Source organism: Phyllobates terribilis, unplaced genomic scaffold (genome assembly GCF_046119375.1).
Source record: "Phyllobates terribilis strain yellow unplaced genomic scaffold, ASM4611937v1 Scaffold_7__3_contigs__length_470593459, whole genome shotgun sequence".
Lineage (NCBI taxonomy): Eukaryota > Metazoa > Chordata > Amphibia > Anura > Dendrobatidae > Phyllobates > Phyllobates terribilis.
The window spans coordinates 434,666,653-434,687,960 of NW_027362767.1; the positions used below are offsets into that span (position 1 = coordinate 434,666,653).

The following is a 21,308-nucleotide window of genomic DNA, read 5'->3' on the forward strand; positions in this document are numbered from 1 at the left end:
TTTGTTAAAAAAAGTTTAAAATATCCAATAAATTTCGTTCCACTTCACGATTGTGTCCCACTTGTTGTTGATTCTTCCCCAAAAAATTAGAATTTTATATCTTTATGTTTGAAGCCAGAAATGTGGCAAAAAGGTAGAAAAGTTCAAGGGGGCCAAATACTTTCACAATGCACTGTACATTATACTGCCCCCGATATCTGTACATCTTCTCTATATACATCTATACTGCCCCCGATATCTGTACATCTCCTCTATATACATCTATACAGCCCCCGATATCTGTACATCTCCTCTATATACATCTATACTGCCCCCGATATCTGTACATCTCCTCTATATACATCTATACTGCCCCCGATATCTGTAGATCTCCTCTGTATATACCTATACCACCACGATATGTATACATCCCCTCTATATACAGTACATCAATACTGCCCCCGATATCTGTACATCCCCTCTATATACAGTACATCAATACTGCCCCCGATATCTGTACATCCCCTCTATATACAGTACATCAATACTGCCCCCGATATCTGTACATCTCCTCTATATACATCTATACTGCCCCTGATATCTGTAGATCTCCTCTGTATATACCTATACCACCACGATATCTGTACATCCCCTCTATATACAGTACATCAATACTGCCCCTGATATCTGTACATCTCCTCTATATACATCTATACAGCCCCCGATATCTGTACATCTCCTCTATATACATCTATACTGCCCCCGATATCTGTACATCTCCTCTATATACATCAATACTGCCCCCGATATCTGTACATCTCCTCTATATACATCTATACAACCCCCGATATCTGTACATCTCTGTATATATGTATACCGCCCCCGATATCTGTACATCTCCTCTATATACATCTATACTGCCCCGATATCTGTACATCTCCTCTGTATATACCTATACCACCCTGATATCTATACATCCCCTCTATATACATCAATACTGCCCCCGATATCTGTACATCTCCTCTATATACATCTATACTGCCCCCGATATCTGTACATCTCCTCTATATACATCTATACTGTCCCCGATATCTGTACATCTCCTCTATATACATCAATACTGCCCCCGATATCTGTACATCTCCTCTATATACATATATACTGCCCCGATATCTGTACATCTCCTCTATATACATATATACTGCCCCGATATCTGTACATCTCCTCTATATACATCTATACAACCCCCGATATCTGTACATCTCCTCTATATACATCTATACAACCCCCGATATCTGTACATCTCCTCTTTATACATCTATACGGCCCCCAATATCTGTACATCTCCTCTATATACATCTATACAACCCCCGATATCTGTACATCTCTGTATATATGTATACCGCCCCCGATATCTGTACATCTCCTCTATATACATCTATACTGCCCCGATATCTGTACATCCCCTCTATATACATCTATACTGCCCCCGATATCTGTACATCTCCTCTATATACAGTTAGGTCCATATATATTTGGACAGAGACAACATTTTTCTAATTTTGGTTCTAGACATTACCACAATGAATCTAAAACAAAACAATTCAGATGCAGTTGAAGTTCAGACTTTCAGCTTTCATTTGAGGGTAGCCACATTAAAATTGGATGAAGGGTTTAGGAGTTTCAGCTCCTTAACATGTGCCACCCTGTTTTTAAAGGGACCAAAAGTAATTGGACAGATTAAATAATAGTAAATAAAATGTTCATTTCTAGTAGTTGGTTGAAAACCCTTTGTTGGCAATGACTGCCTGAAGTCTTGAACTCATGGACATCACCAGACGCTGTGTTTCCTCCTTTTTGATGCTCGGCCAGGCCTTCACTGCGGTGGTTTTCTGTTGCTGTTTGTTTGTGGGCCTTTCTGTCTGAAGTTTAGTCTTTAACAAGTGAAATGCTGCTCAATTGGGTTGAGATCAGGTGACTGACTTGGCCATTCAAGAATATTCCACTTCTTTGTTTTAATAAACTCCTGGGTTGCTTTGGCTTTGTGTTTTGGGTCATTGTCCATCTGTAGTATGAAACGACGACCAATCAGTTTGGCTGCATTTGGCTGGATCTGAGCACACAGTATGGCTCTGAAGACATCAGAATTCATTCGGCTGCTTCTGTCCTGTGTCACATCATCAATAAACACTAGTGACCCAGTGCCACTGGCAGCCATGCATGCCCGCGCCATCACACTGCCTCCGCCGTGTTTTACAGATGATGAGGTATGCTTTGGATGAGCTGTACCACGCCTTCGCCATACTTTTCTCTTTCCATCATTCTGGTAGAGGTTGATCTTGGTTTCATCTGTCCAAAGAATGTTCTTCCAGAACTGTGCTGGCTTTTTTAGATGTTTTTTTTAGCAAAGTCCAGTCTAGTCTTTTTATTCTTGATGCTTATGAGTGGCTTGCACCGTGCAGTGAACCCTCTGTATTTACTTTCATGCAGTCTTCTCTTTATGGTAGATTTGGATATTGATACGCCTACCTCCTGGAGTGTGTTGTTCACTTGGTTGGCTGTTGTGAAGGGGTTTCTCTTCACCATGGAAATTATTCTGCGATCATCCACCACTGTTGTCTTCCGTGGGCGCCCAGGTCTTTTTGCATTGATGAGTTCACCAGTGCTTTCTTTCTTTCTCAGGATGTACCAAACTGTAGATTTTGCCACTCATAATATTGTAGCAATTTCTCAGATTGGTTTATTCTGTTTTTTGCAGCTTAAGGATGGCTTGTTTCACCTGCATGGAGAGCTCCTTTGACTGCATGTTTACTTCACAGCAAAACCTTCCAAATGCAAGCACCACACCTCAAATCAACTCCAGGGCTTGTATCTGCTTAATTGAGAATGACACAACGAAGGAATTGTCCACACCTGTCCATGAAATAGCCTTGGAGTCAATTGTCCAATTACTTTTGGTCCCTTTAAAAACAGGGTGGCACATGTTAAGGAGCTGAAACTCCTAAACCCTTCATCCAATTTTAATGTGGATACCCTCAAATGAAAGCTGAAAGTCTGAACTTCAACTGCATCTGAATTGTTTTGTTTAAAATTCATTGTGGTAATGTCTAGAACCACAATTAGAAAAATGTTGTCTCTGTCCAAATATATATGGACCTAACTGTACATTATACTGCCCCCGATATCTGTGCATCTCCTCTGTAAATACCTATACCGTCCCCGATATCTGTACATCTCCTCTATATACATCTATACCGCCCCCGATATCTGTACATTACAAGCAAACGGATCACAGGTGAGGATGTTACCTTTAGTAGCCATTCATACCCATTTGTGTCAAATTCTGTGCATGTGATCAGGCCAAAATCACCAGGGTATGTGAACTTTTGATCAGGGTCATTTGGATGTTTTTGGTTGTCATTAAGATTTAAAGAAAAAACACAGTAGTTTGACAATAAATGGCTTCACCCAACCAATAACCATGAGTGGAGAAAAATATTTTTTTGTTATCATTCATATTCTCTGAAACAAGGCCAAGAAAGCAAAAATTCTGACGGGGTATGTAAACTTTTGAGCATAATTGTTCATCTATAATGCCCCCGATATCTGTACATCTCCTCTATATACAGTGCAGTGTGAAAGTATTTGACTCCCTTGAACTTTTCTACCTTTTGCCACATTTCTGGCTTCAAACCTAAAGATATAAAATTCAAATTTTTTGGGGAAGAATCAACAACAAGTGGGACACAATCGTGAAGTGGAACGAAATTTATTGGATATTTTAAACTTTTTTAAAAATTAAAAACTGAAAAGTGGTGCGTGCAATATTATTCGGCCCCCTTGAGTTAATACTTTGTAGCGCCACCTTTTGCTGCGAGTCTCTTGGGGTTTGTCTCTATCAGTTTTGCACATCGAGAGGCTGAAATTCTTGCCCATTCTTCCTTGCAAAACAGCTCGAGCTCATTGAGGTTGGATGGAGGGCGTTTGTGAACAGCAGTTTTCAGCTCTTTCCACAGATTCTCGATTGGATTCAGCTCTGGACTTTGACTTGGCCGTTCTAACACCTGGATACGTTTATTTTTGAACCATTCCATTATAGATTTTGCTTCATGTTTGGGTTCATTGTCTTGTTGGAAGATAAATCTCCGTCCCAGTCTCAGGTCTTTTGCAGACTCCAACAGGTTTTCTTCCAGAATGGTCCTGTATTTCGCTCCGTCCATCTTCCCATCAATTTTAACCATCTTCCCTGTCCCTGCTGAAGAAAAGCAGGCCCAAACCATGATGCTGCCACCACCATGTTTGACAGTGGGAATGGTGTTTTGAGGGTGATGAGCTGTGTTGCTTTTACGCCAAACATATCGCTTTGCATTGTGGCCAAAAAGTTCGATTTTGGTTGCATCTGACCAGAGCACCTTATTCCACATGTTTGGTGTGTCTCCCAGGAGGCTTGTGGCAAACTTCAAAAGAGACATTTTATGGATATCTTTGAGAAATGGCTTTCTTCTTGCCACTCTTCCATAAAGGCCAGATTTGTGCAGTGTAGGACTGATTGTTGTCCTATGGACAGATCTCCAACCTCAGGTGTAGATCTCTGCAGTTCATCCAGAGTGATCATGGGCCTTTTGGCTGCATCTCTGATCAGTCTTCTCCTTGTTCGAGATGAAAGTTTAGAGGGACGGCCGGGTCTTGGTAGATTTGCAGTGGTCTGATACTCCTTCCATTTCAATATGGTTGCTTGCACAGTGCTCCTTGAGATGTTTAAAGCTTGGGAAATCTTTTTTTTATCCAAATCTGGCTTTAAACTTCACCACAACAGTATCTCGGACCTGCCTGGTGTGTTCCTTGGTCTTCATGATGCTCTCTGCACTTGATACAGAACCCTGAGACTATCACAGAGCAGGTGCATTTATACGGAGACTTGATTACACACAGGTGGATCCTAGTTATCATTACCAGTCATTTAGGACAACATTGGATCCTTCAGAGATCCTCACTGAACATCTGCACTGAAAGTAAAGGGGCTGAATAATATTGCACGCCGCACTTTTCAGTTTTGAATTTGTTAAATAAGTTTAAAATATCCAATAAATTTTGTTCCACTTCACGATTGTGTCCCACTTGTTCTTGATTCTTCCCACAAAAAATTAGAATTGTATATCTTTATGTTTGAAGCCAGAAATGTGGCAAAAGGTAGAAAAGTTCAAGGGGGCCAAATACTTTCACAATGCACTGTACATTATACTGCCTCCGATATCTGTACATCTCCTCTATATACATCTATACAGCCCCCGATATCTGTACATCTCCTCTATATACATCTATACAGCCCCCGATATCTGTACATCTCCTCTATATACATCTATACAGCCCCCGATATCTGTACATCTCCTCTATATACATCTATACAGCCCCCGATATCTGTACATCTCCTCTATATACATCAATACTGCCCCCGATATCTGTACATCTCCTCTATATACATCTATACTGCCCCTGATATCTGTACATCTCCTCTATATACATCTATACTGCCCCCGATATCTGTACATCTCCTCTATATACATCTATACTGCCCCCGATATCTGTACATCTCCTCCATATACATCTATACTGCCCCTGATATCTGTACATCTCCTCTATATACATCTATACTGCCCCCGATATCTGTACATCTCCTCTATATACATCTATACTGCCCCCGATATCTGTACATCTCCTCTATATACATCTATACTGCCCCCGATATCTGTACATCTCCTCTATATACATCTATACTGCCCCTGATATCTGTACATCTCCTCTATATACATCTATACTGCCCCCGATATCTGTACATCTCCTCTATATACATATATACTGCCCCGATATCTGTACACCTCCTCTATATACATATATACTGCCCCGATATCTGTACATCTCCTCTATATACATCTATACAACCCCCGATATCTGTACATCTCCTCTGTATATATCTATACAGCCCCCGATATCTGTACATCTCCTCTATATACATCTATACAGCCCCCGATATCTGTACATCTCCTCTATATACATCAATACTGCCCCCGATATCTGTACATCTCCTCTATATACATATATACTGCCCCGATATCTGTACATCTCCTCTATATACATATATACTGCCCCGATATCTGTACATCTCCTCTATATACATCTATACAACCTCCGATATCTGTACATCTCCTCTGTATATATCTATACAGCCCCCGATATCTGTACATCTCCTCTATATACATCTGTACAGCCCCGATATCTGTACATCTCCTCTATATACACATCTATACAGCCCCCGATATCTGTACATCCCCTCTGTATACATTATACAGCCCCCGATATCTATAAATCCCCTCTATATACATTATACCGCCCCTGATATCTGTACATCTCCTCTATATACATTATACTGCCCCCGATATCTATACATCTCCTCTGTATACATTATACAGCCCCCAATATCTATACATCTCCTCTATATACATCTATACCGCCCCTGATATCTGTACATCTCCTCTATATACATCTATACTGCCCCTGATATCTGTACATCTCCTCTATATACATCTATACTGCCCCCGATATCTGTACATCTCCTCTATATACATCTATACCGCCCCCGATATCTGTACATCTCTATATACATCTATGCCGCCCCCCGATATCTGTACATCTCCTCTGTATATATCTATACCGCCCCCCGATATCTGTACATCTCCTCTGTATATATCTATACCGCCCCCGATATCGGTACATCCCCTCTGTATATATCTATACAGCCCCCGATATCTGTACACCTCCTCTATATACATTATACTGCCCCCGATATCTGTACATCTCCTCTATATACATCTACACTGCCCCCGATATCTGTACATCTCCTCTATATACATCTATACAGCCCCCGATATCTGTACATCTCCTCTATATACATCTGTACAGCCCTGATATCTGTACATCTCCTCTATATACATCTATACAGCCCCCGATATCTGTACATCTCCTCTATATACATCAATACTGCCCCCGATATCTGTACATCTCCTCTATATACATCTATACTGCCCCCGATATCTGTACATCTCTATATATGTATACCGCCCCCGATATCTGTACATCTCCTCTATACTGCCCCCGATATCTGTACATCTCCTCTATATACATTATACAGCCCCCGATATCTGTACATCTCCTCTATATACATCAATACTGCCCCCGATATCCGTACATCTCCTCTATACACATCTATACAGCCCCCGATATCTGTACATCTCCTCTATACACATCTATACAGCCCCAATATCAGTACATCCCCTCTGTATACATTATACAGCCCCCGATATCTGTACATCTCCTCTATACACATCTATACAGCCCCAATATCAGTACATCTCCTCTGTATATATCTATACAGCCCCCGATATCAGTACATCTCCTCTATATACATCTATACTGCCCCCGATATCTGTACATCTCCTCTATATACATATATACTGCCCCCGATATCAGTACATCCCCTCTATATACATCTATACTGCCCCCGATATCAGTACATCCCCTCTATATACGTCAATACTGCCCCCGATATCTGTACATCTCCTCTATACACATCTATACAGCCCCAATATCAGTACATCTGCTCTATACACATCTATACAGCCCCAATATCAGTACATCTCCTCTGTATATATCTATACCGCCCCTGATATCTGTACATCTCCTCTATATACATCTATACTGCCCCCGATATCAGTACATCCCCTCTGTATATATCTATACAGCCCCCGATATCTGTACATCTCCTCTATATACATTATACTGCCCCCGATATCTGTACATCTCCTCTATATACATCTACACTGCCCCCGATATCTGTACATCTCCTCTATATACATCTATACAGCCCCCGATATCTGTACATCTCCTCTATATACATCTGTACAGCCCTGATATCTGTACATCTCCTCTATATACAGCCCCCGATATCTGTACATCTCCTCTATATACATCAATACTGCCCCCGATATCTGTACATCTCCTCTATATACATCAATACTGCCCCCGATATCTGTACATCTCCTCTATATACATCTATACTGCCCCCGATATCTGTACATCTCTGTATATATGTATACCGCCCCCGATATCTGTACATCTCCTCTATACTGCCCCCGATATCTGTACATCTCCTCTATATACATTATACAGCCCCCGATATCTGTACATCTCCTCTATATACATCAATACTGCCCCCGATATCCGTACATCTCCTCTATACACATCTATACAGCCCCCGATATCTGTACATCTCCTCTATACACATCTATACAGCCCCAATATCAGTACATCCCCTCTGTATACATTATACAGCCCCCGATATCTGTACATCTCCTCTATACACATCTATACAGCCCCAATATCAGTACATCTCCTCTGTATATATCTATACAGCCCCCGATATCAGTACATCTCCTCTATATACATCTATACAGCCCCCGATATCTGTACATCTACTCTATATACATATATACTGCCCCCGATATCAGTACATCCCCTCTATATACATCTATACTGCCCCCGATATCAGTACATCTCCTCTATATACATCTATACAGCCCCCGATATCTGTACATCTACTCTATATACATCTATACTGCCCCCGATATCTGTACATCTCCTCTATATACATATATACTGCCCCCGATATCAGTACATCCCCTCTATATACATCTATACTGTCCCCGATATCAGTACATCTCCTCTGTATATATCTATACCGCCCCTGATATCAGTACATCCCCTCTATATACATTATACTGCCCCCGATATCAGTACATCCCCTCTATATACGTCAATACTGCCCCCGATATCTGTACATCTCCTCTATATACATCTATACTGCCCCCGATATCTGTACATCTCCTCTATATACATCTATACTGCCCCCGATATCAGTACATCCCCTCTATATACGTCAATACTGCCCCCGATATCTGTACATCTCCTCTATATACATATATACTGCCCCCGATATCAGTACATCCCCTCTATATACATCTATACAGCCCCAATATCAGTACATCTCCTCTGTATATATCTATACCGCCCCTGATATCTGTACATCCCCTCTATATACATCAATACTGCCCCCGATATCAGTACATCTCCTCTGTATATATCTATACAGCCCCCGATATCTGTACATCCCCTCTATATACATCTGTACTGCCCCCGATATCCGTACAGCTCTATGTGGCCCCTATATTTCCATGCATGTCTCGCTTTTCATTCGGTGTCTCCGGGCAGCAGACACATCATTCGTTGCTCTATGTCGCTCTCACACTTTTGGCGGGAAATATCTTTACTAAACCGATAGTGAGTCGTCACCATGACAACAGTGAGCGGAAGATGCACTTCTGACCTCCGCGTGTACCGGAAGCGGAAGTTCCTCTGCCGGATAGCGAGAATCGCCGGAACAACGTGAAGAGGGAAAGATGTGAGTGACCCGTGCAGCTGATGTAGCGCTGTATCAGACATGTACATTTATTATAAGACCCCTGTATAATGTATAAGACCCTCGTATACTGTACTGGATGTCGTATATAGTGTATGAGGCCGGGCCCCCGCATATTGTACTGGATGTCATATATCGTGTATAAGACCCCCGTATACTGTACAGGATCTCTTATCTTGTATAAGACCCTCTTATACTGTACAGGATGTCGTATATAGTGTATGAGACCCCTGCATATTGTACTGGATGTCGTATATAGTGTATGAGGCCCCCGCATATTGTACTGGATGTCATATATCGTGTATAAGACCCCCGTATACTGTACAGGATCTCTTATCTTGTATAAGACCCTCTTATACTGTACTGGATGTCGTATATAGTGTATGAGACCCCTGCATATTGTACTGGATGTCGTATATAGTGTATGAGGCCCCCGCATATTGTACTGGATGTCATATATCGTGTATAAGACCCCCGTATATTGTACTGGATCTCTTATATCTTGTATAAGACCCCTGTATACTGTACTGGATGTCGTGTATAAGACCCCTGTATACTGTACTGGATCTCGTATATATCAGGGTCTCAAATATATCGTGTGTGAGACCCCTGTATACTGTACTGGGGGATATATATATATATATATATATATATATATATATATATATATATATTCTATTGTGTGTAAGACCCCTGTATACTATACTGGGGGTGTCATATTCATATATATATATAGTGTGTGTGTGTGGCCCCCTCCCACCCCATGATATTATGCCTAGTACCCTATATATTCTATAATGCCCACCTCTGGTTGTTCTGTGCTTTTTTTTCGTGTATTTTACCTTCCTTCTCTTTCTGTTGCCTTCAGGAGTCTCCTAAACAAGCCGAAGAGTGAGATGACCCCGGAGGAGCTGCAGAAGCGGGAGGAGGAGGAGTTTAACACGGGGCCCCTGTCGGTGCTCACACAGTCTGTGAAGAACAACACCCAGGTGCTCATCAACTGCAGGAACAACAAGAAGCTGCTGGGGAGGGTGAAGGCGTTTGACAGGTGAGTGCCTGCAGGCCCCAGTGGGGGAGTGATCACACCATAGTGTCTCCTTCTTACGCTGTCCCTCATTTACCTCGCAGGCATTGTAACATGGTCTTAGAAAATGTTAAGGAAATGTGGACTGAGGTCCCCAAGAGCGGCAAGGGAAAGAAGAAATCCAAGCCAGTCAACAAAGACAGATACATCTCCAAGATGTTCCTGCGAGGAGACAGCGTCATAGTGGTGCTCAGGAACCCGCTGCTGGCCGGAAAGTGATGGCGTCACCACCTGCAGTGCCCCGACCCCTTTCACTTTGTTAGCCTATGCCCAATAGGTGGAAACACTGAGGACTCTCACAACTTTTACATTTTGTTTTGTTTCAGATTTTTTTGGGAGCCTGAGTTTTTCTTGATTTTTATTTGTTTTTGTAATAAACAGAATCTGCAGAACTAAAATGTCAATTCACTGTGTTTCTGGAGAGGGGACTGTCTACAGGGGAGCAGAAAAAACTGGCCAGCACTTCTAAAACAAGAAATAGGTGTGAACAGGTGCTTACTTAGGACCAGCTACCTCCATAAACAACTAACAAACAAAGTAGCACTCTGTAACGCTAAGTAAAAACGGCCATTTTTTTCTGTTTCTATGTATAAGCCTTGACTGAGCACTCCGCCTCTATGCCACAGGTGATTTTAATTGCAGCAGTATCTTATTATCCCACACACAAGCAGACAGTCTAGAGAGGTATTCACATTGACAGTAATGTCTACAGGGGAGAATGTCATTAGGGGTCAAGAAAATATGCCAATAGTCACAGCGATAGACCAAGCCTGTTTGTGTCACTATGTGTGAGTTTATAAGAAGGTATTCTGATTACAACTATTCATTCTTAGATTTATAATGGGGAAAAAAACAGTCACAAATGGAGCATAATGCCATGACTTACAATGAGGTCTGTCTGCAGCCACCACTAGGGGGAGCTCCTCATATACAGACATACATAAGATTCTGTCCGCAGCCACCACTAGGGGGAGCTCCCTGTATACAGACATAGATAATAAGATTCTGTCTGCAGCCACCACTAGGGGGAGCTCCTCGTATACAGACATACATAAGATTCTGTCCGCAGCCACCACTAGGGGGTGCTCCCTGTATACAGACATAGATAATAAGATTCTGTCTGCAGCCACCACTAGGGGGAGCTCCTCGTATACAGACATACATAAGATTCTGTCTGCAGCCACCACTAGGGGGAGCTCCCTGTATACAGACATACATAAGATTCTGTCCGCAGCCACCACTAGGGGGAGCTCCCTGTATACAGAGATAGTGTTTCTTCATGGGGTTGTCTGAGGTAGCCAAGCACTGCACTCAGCTCTATCTAGCCCATCTGTGCCAGCCCCCACACACATTCACTCCCCCCCCCAAAAAAAAGACATAGTGATGAGCGAGCGTGTTCTGTTAACCCTTTCGACGAGCATGCTCACGTGCTCGCCGAGTATTTGCCGCATGCTCACATGTTAAGTTAAAGCCCATGACGTACTAATACGCGTCTGTGCCCTGGGACTTAAGAGCCTGACCCGTATTAGTACGTGATCGCCGCCGGGTGTCAGTTGATTATCACAGCTGACACCCGGTGCTATGTGCAGGGAGCGGCCGCGCACTGCTCCCGGCACATTAACCCCCGCAATGCTGTGGCTAAGGGGGAGGTGATCGCAATTACTCACCTCCTCTTCCGGCCTCCGGCGCTTTCTGCCTCGGCTTCCCGGGTGTTGCCATGACGACCCGATGTCGTCATGACAACATCTGGGTCACCAGACAGCAGGAAGATTGTTTGGTCATGCACTGCGCATGACCAATCTTCTCACTGTGCAGCGCTGACTGCCTGCATGGCACAGGGATGGTGCTCCATCCCTATGCTATGCAGGCGATCAGAATAAAAAAAGTGAAAGTCCCAGAGTGGGACAAAGTAAAAAAAACTTTCAGAAAGTGAAAAAAAAAATTGTAAAAATATAAAAAAAGAAAGAATCCACTAAAAATATAATGTACGCATCAATAAATATTATTATGAAAAAAAAAACAAACAATAAAAGTACACATATTTGGTATCGCCGCGTCCGTAACGACCTAACCTCTAAATCTGTCCCATTAGTTAAGCCCTTCAGTGAACACGGTAAAAAAATTAAAATAAAAAACGAAGCAAACAACAATGCTTTATCATCAAACCGCCAAACAAAAAATGGAATAACACGCGATCAAAAAGACCAATATAAATAAAAATGGTACCGCTGAAAACGTCATCTCGTCCCGCAAAAAACAAGCCGCCATACAGCTCCATCAGCCGAAAAATAAAAAAGTTATAGCTCTCAGAATAAAGCGATGCAAAAAAATAATTTTTTCTATAAAATAGCTTTTATTGTGTAATAGCGCCAAAACATAGAAAAACGATATAAATGAGGTACCGCTGTAAACGTATTGACCCGAAGAATAAAGCTGCCTTATCAATTTTACCACACGCGGAACGGAATAAAAAAATAAAAAAAAAAACAATTCCTGAATTGTTGGTTTTTGTTTATTCTGCCTCCCAAAAGCTGGAATAGAAAGCGATCAAAAAATGTCACGTGCCTGAAAATGGCACCAATAAAAACGTCAACTCATCCCGCAAAAAACAAGCCGTTACATGACTGTCTGCCAAAATATGGAAAAATTATCGCTCTCAAAATATGGCGATGTAAAAACTAGATTTTACAAAATATGTGTCTTTTAGTGTGTGACAGCTGTCAATCATAGAAACCCGATATCATTCTGGTATCTCTGTAGTTGCACCGACCCGAAGAATAAAGTCTTCTAATCACTTATACCGCACGAGGAACGGCGTAAAAAATAAACTCTAGGGCTGGGGTTGGGGTTAGGGTTGTTTTTCTTTTTTTCAAAAGTAAAAAAAAAAAAGATGACAATATGGCGATTAGTGTTGAACGCAAGTGCTCGCTACTTGAGTTTGCATCGGGTACTCGGGTATGCATTGAGTATCGCGGGTGCTCGAGTCTCCGCCCCATATGCTTCGCGGCCAAAAAAACCCCGCGGGGTTTGCCTGCCATGCACGAGCGATCCCTGCATGTTTTTTTTTGGGGTGTCTAATAACCGTGAAACATGCGGGCGGGGACTCGAGCATGTCACTTGAGCACGTGCGATACATGGTGCATACCTGAGTACCCGATGCAAACTCAAGTAGCGAGCACTTGGCTCAAGACTAATGACAACTTATTCAATATGATGACCTAATGTCATCAAATTCTGTGTCGTACCTCTGGGTTCAAAATGTTCACTATACCCCTTGAGAGGTGTAGTTTCCAAAATGGTGTCACTTGTGGGGGGTTTCCACTATTTAGGCACATCAGGGGCTCTCCAAACGCGACATGGCGTCCACTCTCGATTCCAGCCGATTTTGCGTTCAAAAAGTCACACAGCGCTCCTTCCCTACTGAACTCTGCCGTTCGCCCAAACACTGTATTTTCCCCACATATGGGGTATTGGCTTACTCAGGAGAAATTGCACAAAAGTTTTTGGGGTCCATTTTCTCCTCTTACCCTTGTGAAAATAAAAAAATTGGGGCTAAAACATCATTTTTGTGGAAAAAGTTAGATTTTTTTATTTTCACGCCTCCATGTTATAAACTTCTGTAAAGGACTTGGGGGTTCAAGGTGCTCACCACACATCTAGATAAATTCCCTGAGGTGTCTAGTTTCCAAAATGGTGTCACTTGTGGGGGGTTTCCACTGTTTAGGCACATCAGGGGCACATCCGCTAATTATTCAAGCAAATTTTACAATCAAAAAGTCAAATGGCGCTCCTTCCCTTCCGAACCCTGCCGTGCGCCCAAACAGTGGTTTTCCCCCACATATGGGGTATCTGATAACTCAGGAGAAATTGCACAACAAACTGCATAGTGCAATTTCTCCTGTTACCCTTATGAAAATGCAAAAGTGGGGGCTGAAAAACATTTTTGTGGGAAAAATGTGAAAGTTGTATTTTTACGGCTCAATGTTATAAACTTCTGTGAAGCACCTGGGGGTGCAATGTGCTCACCACACATCTAGATACGTTCCCTGGGGGGTTTAGTTTCCAAAATGGTGTCACTTGTGGGGGGTTTCCACTGTTTAGGCACATCAGGGGCTCCCCAAATGCAACATGGCGTCCGCTAATTACTCAAGCAAGTTTTACATTCAAAAAGTCAAATGGCGCTCCTTCCCTTCCGAGCCCTGCGCCCAAACAGTGGTTTTCCCCCACATATGGGGTATCTGCTTACTCAGGAGAAACTGCACAACAAATTTTGGGGTCCATTTTTTCCTGTTACCCCTGCGAAAATAAAAAAAATTGGGTCTAAAGTAACATTTTTGTGAAAAAAGTTAAATGTTAATTTTTTTCTTCCACATTCAAAAAATTCCTGTGAAGCACCTGAAGGGTTAATAAACTTATTGAATGTGGTTTTGAGCACCTTGAGGGGTGCAGTTTTTAGAATGGTGTCACTTTTGGGTATTTTCTGTCATAAAGACCTCTCAAAGTGACTTCAAATGTGATGTGGTCCCTAAAAAAATGGTTTTGTAAATTTTGTTGTAAAAATGAGAAATCGCTGGTCAACTTTTAACCCTTATAGCTCCCCAATAAAAAAAAAATTTTGGTTCCAAAATTGTTCTGATGTAAAGTAGACATGTGGGAAATGTTATTTATTAAGTATTTTGTGTGACATATCTCTCTGATTTAAGGGCATAGAAATTCAAATTTTGAAAATTTCAAAATTTTCGCCAAATTTCCGTTTTTTTCACAAATAAATGCAAGTGATATCGAAGAAATTTTACCACAATCATGAAGGTCAATATGTCACGAAAAAACATTCTCAGAATCAGGGGGATCCGTTGAAGCGTTCCAGAGTAATTATCTCATAAAGTGACAGTGGTCAGAATTGTAAAAATTGGCCCGGTCATTAACGTGCAAACCACCTTGGGTTGTAAAGGGGTTAAGTCATTCCTGTGTGCATGATTTGTGACTGTTTGTTAGGCATTCCTCACATGTATTAAAACTGTCAAACAGTCGCAAATCATGCACACACAGTGACTTGAACATAACATTGGAGCACACTGGGAAAACACCGGAGCATGCTCGCTCATCACTATTACTTACTATTGCTATATATGTATTGACCCAAACTATACAACTTTTTCAATATACCACATGGTGAATGTCGCTGAAAAAGTAAAACAATGGCGAACTGTGTTGTTTATTATGCCTCATAAAAAAAATTGATGAGTCGTATGCATCACAAACCACTAAACACTGCAGCTCATTATGCATAAAAACAAGCCTAACACGGGAAACAGAAGTTATGGTCTCAAAATACTGACCCGTGAAGAAGAAAATGAGTGATTTCTTTTAATGCAATAGTAAAACTTGCAAAAAATACGTCTGCAGGTTGATACAATTATACCAAATTTATAAAGTTCTACTGAACGATTAATATGTTGTGGTACCATAAAAAAAAAAGCCAAATGAAAACTACAACTTGTCACACAAGAAATAACTCCTCTTACACTTTTCTGTCCGTAGCGCTTTAAGGGCATGCACCCTCGATCGGGATATAGCAGCGCTTTGGACTCAGAGTATTTTTGCTGCTTCCAAAGCGCTGCGTCTGGTCACGCAGGTAAATCCTCGTGTTCATTGAACCATGCGGATTTATCACATCCAATACATTCTATTGCGGATATTTCTGTTGCGCCTCCGTAACAGAAATTGACATGCTGCGGCTCTTAAAGCCACGTCACCGGTATCAAGTAGAAGCTCAGTGGGCGTGGGATTTCAATAAATCCCATCGACTGTGCTTGTAATGTAGAACGCAGCGCAGGTGAGCTGCGTCCAAAACGTTACTCCTGATCTCAGGAACGCAGCCTTAATCGTCTGACTTTTAGAATATGGCGAAACAATTACCAATTTTTTTTGAGTGTTTATTGTACAAAAGTAATAAAACTACAGATTTGATATTGCTATATTCGTACGGAGTACAGATGTTCTAGAAATATCTGAACCCATGGACCTCTCTGCGAACGTGCAAGAGTCTCACCTGCCGGCTGAGCAGCGCTTCAGAGCGATCCGTCAGGACCCCAACACCCACCGATCTTCCAGGTGCAATGCGCCCCCTCCTCCTCACTGACATGCGATGTAACTTACCAGTAATGATGATCTTTAATAGACATGAAACAACTTTTATACCACATTTATTTCACTGGAGTCACATTATTACATCTCCTGTGGTCTCAAAAGTTCACCCCTTACTCCCGTTGTCCTCTAAAACCCACCACAGACGGTCAAGTTGCAGTATTACTGAGGATTTTGTAAAAAATTGCAGCACTGGAGCCTCATAGTCACCTTGTGTAGTGAAGTCCCTTATCTGGTGGAATATTACAGTTCGGTTCATTTGCAGCTTCATGAATAGAATGACAGAACTGCAGTGCGGACTGACATGACTACGGCACACTCAAGCCTATCAATGGAGACTTGTTTGTGTGAATAGCTCAGTCCTCTTCGTGCTCAGAAACAGAAGATTACACAAGGTCATGCAAGGGACCATTGGGAAATCATTGCAGTCTCAGATCCAGAGTTAGAATAAAAGGACCAAGAGGGTTTTCTTCCTTGTGGGCATCCTTGGATTTTGTTCCGATAAGTTTAGGTGCCAGGCAGTGGAATATCCCTGATTTGACCTTCGCCCTTCTGTTCATGGGCAGCTTTTGCCAGGCTGGACGCAGTGACACTTCCCACAGCGCTTGTGCCACAGGAGCAGGACAGCGTGGGCTCTATCGCCCGTCGGAAAGTCCTCATTCGAAAAACATAAATAATGGGGTTTATGGCAGAGTTGGCATGAGAGAGAATCACAGCGGTGAGCACCAGGTCCGTGGGCACCACACACTGAGGGCAGAAGAGTCGCACCACGTTGAGGATATGAATGGGGAACCAGCAGACAACGAAGCAGAAGACGACGATGAACAGCGAGGTGGCCATACGGAACTCCCTGACCACGATGCGTCGCCTCCTCCTCCTCCTCCGGCTCACGTCTACTGCCCATTCTGCAATCTGTCGGATCTGCCTCCGAATTTCCAGAAAGATTCGAGCGTACAGGACAAGCATGGCGACCAGCGGTGGGATCACACAGCCAAAAAATATCAAGTAGACCATGTAAGACTCCGAGATGAGGCTACTGAAGAGGCACTCGCTTTCGGGAGGGAATGTCTTACGCCAACCCATGAGTGGCATCAAACCGGTGAGTGCTGCCAGTATCCAAGTACAGATTATCACTATTATGGAAGCTCGTGGCGTGACCAGAGAACGGTAATGGAAGGGGCATAAGATGGAGATGTAGCGCTCTACCGCTATTGCTAAAAGTCCGAAGATGGACGCCAAAGAAAATGTCATGAGGTTGCAGAGCATGAGTAAGCAGGAGAACAGACTGCAGTGAACTATGCCCAGGTCCAGCATGATGGCACAAGGGATGGCCACGGCTCCCACTAGCATGTCCGCAGCGGCTAGAGACAGCAGGAAGTTGTTGGTGACGGTGCGGAGCCTGCGGTCATTTATAATAGCAAGGCATATAAGAGTATTGCCCACCACAGAGATGATCGCCGTCACCACTTCTGTCACCAAGTATGGAACATTAGACACAGTAACCAAAGGGGCGGAGGCAGGGGTCCCGGGAACAGCAGACGAGAGATTCATGGCTGGCAACATGGAGGATAGGCGATCATCCCAGAGAGGATCAACCTGGTCAACTGGAATATTCTCTATACCTGGAGATGGGAGAAACATTGGTATCTGGAGATATTTACAGATCCAGTCTGTTGGGAAGACTGAGAAGACGAGATTGTCAAGACCCTCTATAAGCAGATCCAGCTATATTCCAGAGATTAGAAAACGAGATTGTCAAGACCCTCTATAAGCAGATCCAGCTATATTCCAGAGATTAGAAAACGAGATTGTCAAGACCCTCTATCAGCAGATCCAGCTATATTCTAGAGATTAGAAGACGAGATTGTCAAGACCCTCTATCCGCAGATCCAGAGATTAGAAAATGAGATTGTCAGGACCCTCAATCCGCGGGTCCAGATAGACGAGATTGTCAGGACCCTCTACAGAGTCAGTTTCTATTCCAGAGATTGGGGAGCAAAGACTGTGAGTCAGGACCCTCTGTCCCCTGCAGGTCTAAACCTATTCCAAAGATTAGGGAGATCAGATTGTAAATCCGATCTTTGTCTGTAGATCCAGGTCTGTTCCAGAGATTAGAAGATGAGATTGTCAGGACCCTCTATCCGTGGGTCCAGCTCTATTCCAGAGATTAGAAGATGAGATTGTCAGGACCCTCTATCTGTGGGTCCAGCTCTATTCCAGAGATTAGAAGATGAGATTGTCAGGACCTTCTGTCTATAAAATCAGGTCTATTTCCAATTTGGAAGATGAGATTGTTAAGACTTTCTGCAGGATCAGGTCTAAGCCAGAGATTGGAAGACGAGATAGGAAGTCAGGACTCTTATGCACAGTCCCAGGTCTATTCTAGAGATTGGGGAGATGCTATTGTAAATCATGAGCCGATGTTTGCAGGTCCAGGTCCATTCTACATTGAGTGACTGCCGGGATGTGCTGTCACTTTCTGTGTCCTGATGTCTCTGCCTCCAGGAACTGAATCAGGGAGCGGCTGGGACACATGTGCGGAGATCACATATGTTTACACGCCCACGTCCTCCCAGATAGTGATGGCCAAGTGGCTGCAACTGTAATTTCTAATCAGGTTCCGTCACTTGTCAAAAATTTGGCTACAATTTCAGTTGGACGATCTTCAGCGTTGAGGACCTCACGATTTATGCTGGTGGGATGGTGCAGGTGTTGCCTTGGGTGAATTCTCAGGTCCACGGTGCAGCATTCACCTTGCATCCACAAGTGTAAAAACACACATGTAACCTGCGCCATTGCCTGCACACACGTATTATTGGGGTGACGCTGCGACCACACAGCCCTACCCTAATTTCTCAGAAATAAATCAATGAGACTAGTGCAGTGTTGTGCCCCGAGCTCACATTTGCAGTGTTCACCGTCTCTTATCGCTCTCGCCGCCATCTGTAATCTGTTCTAATCCGGCCAAGCGTGAGCTGAGGAAAGCAAACAAGCAGCAGATGAGAGGTGGCATGATGATAGTCCGAAGGGCTGGCAACGAGCTGCGGTACAGGGACGAGGATCCCACATTACCTGGGTGGAGAGAAAGAATGGATTCAGGGGGCTCACCACAATGGTGCCCAGAGGGGGTGGCATCTGTTTATGGGGTACAGTGCACAGGTCAGCCATTACACCTCTGGACAGACAGAATAGGATTGGACAGCAGACTGATATTTCCAGGTTTAATATTTCACACATCATGCACGGGGCCCCGTGCAGTATATTGGCCCTGTGCAGTCCTCTAGCTCCTTATAATGCTCCCTTTATGTGTCTGTGATAGAAGATACCTTGGAGTTGGACGTCACCAATGGTATGTCTGGTCCTGACTGATACGTTACATGGGGCTGCTGGCTGGAATAAGCAATTAGGTCTTTGTGTGAGACGAGCGGCGCTGGGTAAATATCGCCCACTCCTCAGTCAGATAAATATTTGTCTGGCCGCCATTGTCGTCACTGTGCATTGTCAGCCGGGTGATCGGCTGCCCCCAGTTTCCATATCTCCCTGATGATTGGCGTGTGCCCGCCCAGTGCCAGCAGCTGGCAGCTCTCCCACCTGTGCACGTGCCCAGCTTTCCTCACTGCTTGTTTGTGTGCTGGTGCGGAAAATCCCGATCAAAACAGATGGTGATGATGGAGGATTGGAGTAGAGCGACGCCATTCACCAGGTTGTGGCAGACAATGCCATCAGCGCAGAACTGCAGAGGCCAAAGTCTAACAGATGGCATGACGGACGGCATCCATATTGTCCCAGCATGCTCCTCACCGCCATACTCTTCTGTCATGATCTAGTGGTGGATCCTGCACCTAATGAGAATGTCTGGAGGATATAATAAACCACCCACAAGTAGCAGAAAGTACGGCGCCCCCTAATCCGAGGGCGGTTAGCCTTCCCTGATCCCTTACACTGTCCAGGACTAACCCCAAATACAAGTATTGTATGCAAAGAGAATACTAACGGCATCGCAGCTTGTCCTTTACACCTCATGTTTTTTTCTAATTTTTGCTAAAATCTGATTAAAAAAACAAGAAAAATCTAAAAGACATATATTGTTACAAATATTTATTCTTTTAATTATTATTTTTTTTTAAATTGCAACTATTTTATTACTCTAGCCCCAACCCTCATCCCAAGCCTAGACCTAAACCTAATACTAACACTGGTCCCTAGCACAGACCTAAAATTAACACTAATCCTGGTCCCAAGCCTAGCCCTAAACCTAACACTAGTCCCAAGCCTAGACCTAAACCTAACACTGGTCCCAAGTCTAGACCTAAAATTAATCCTAGTTCCAAGCCTAGCCCTAAACCTAACACTAGTCCCAAGCCTAAACCTAACACTAGTCCCAAGCCTAAACCTAAACCTAACACTGGTCCCAAGTCTAGACCTAAAATTAATCCTAGTTCCAAGCCTAGCCCTAAACCTAACACTGGCCCCAAGCCTAGCCTTAACCCTAACACTAATCCTGGTCCCAAGCCTAGCCCTAAACCTAACACTGGCCTAGCCCTTCTGGTCCCAAGTCTAGACTTAAAG

At 43.2% G+C, this 21,308-nt stretch overlaps 1 protein-coding gene and 1 pseudogene across 1 annotated transcript; one reads left to right on the plus strand and one right to left on the minus strand.

The window, feature by feature from the left end:
- The first annotated feature begins 9,365 nt into the window (after positions 1-9,365).
- Positions 9,366-10,990, plus strand: SNRPD2 (small nuclear ribonucleoprotein D2 polypeptide). The gene is made up of 3 exons (XM_073642111.1): positions 9,366-9,490; positions 10,377-10,556; positions 10,637-10,990. Coding segments are annotated over exons 1-3 (357 nt in total). The 5' UTR covers positions 9,366-9,488; the 3' UTR covers positions 10,812-10,990.
- Positions 10,991-16,707: 5,717 nt separating this feature from the next.
- On the minus strand, positions 16,708-20,548 carry LOC141153337 (adenosine receptor A1 pseudogene; annotated as a pseudogene).
- Between the last annotated feature and the right edge of the window lie 760 nt (positions 20,549-21,308).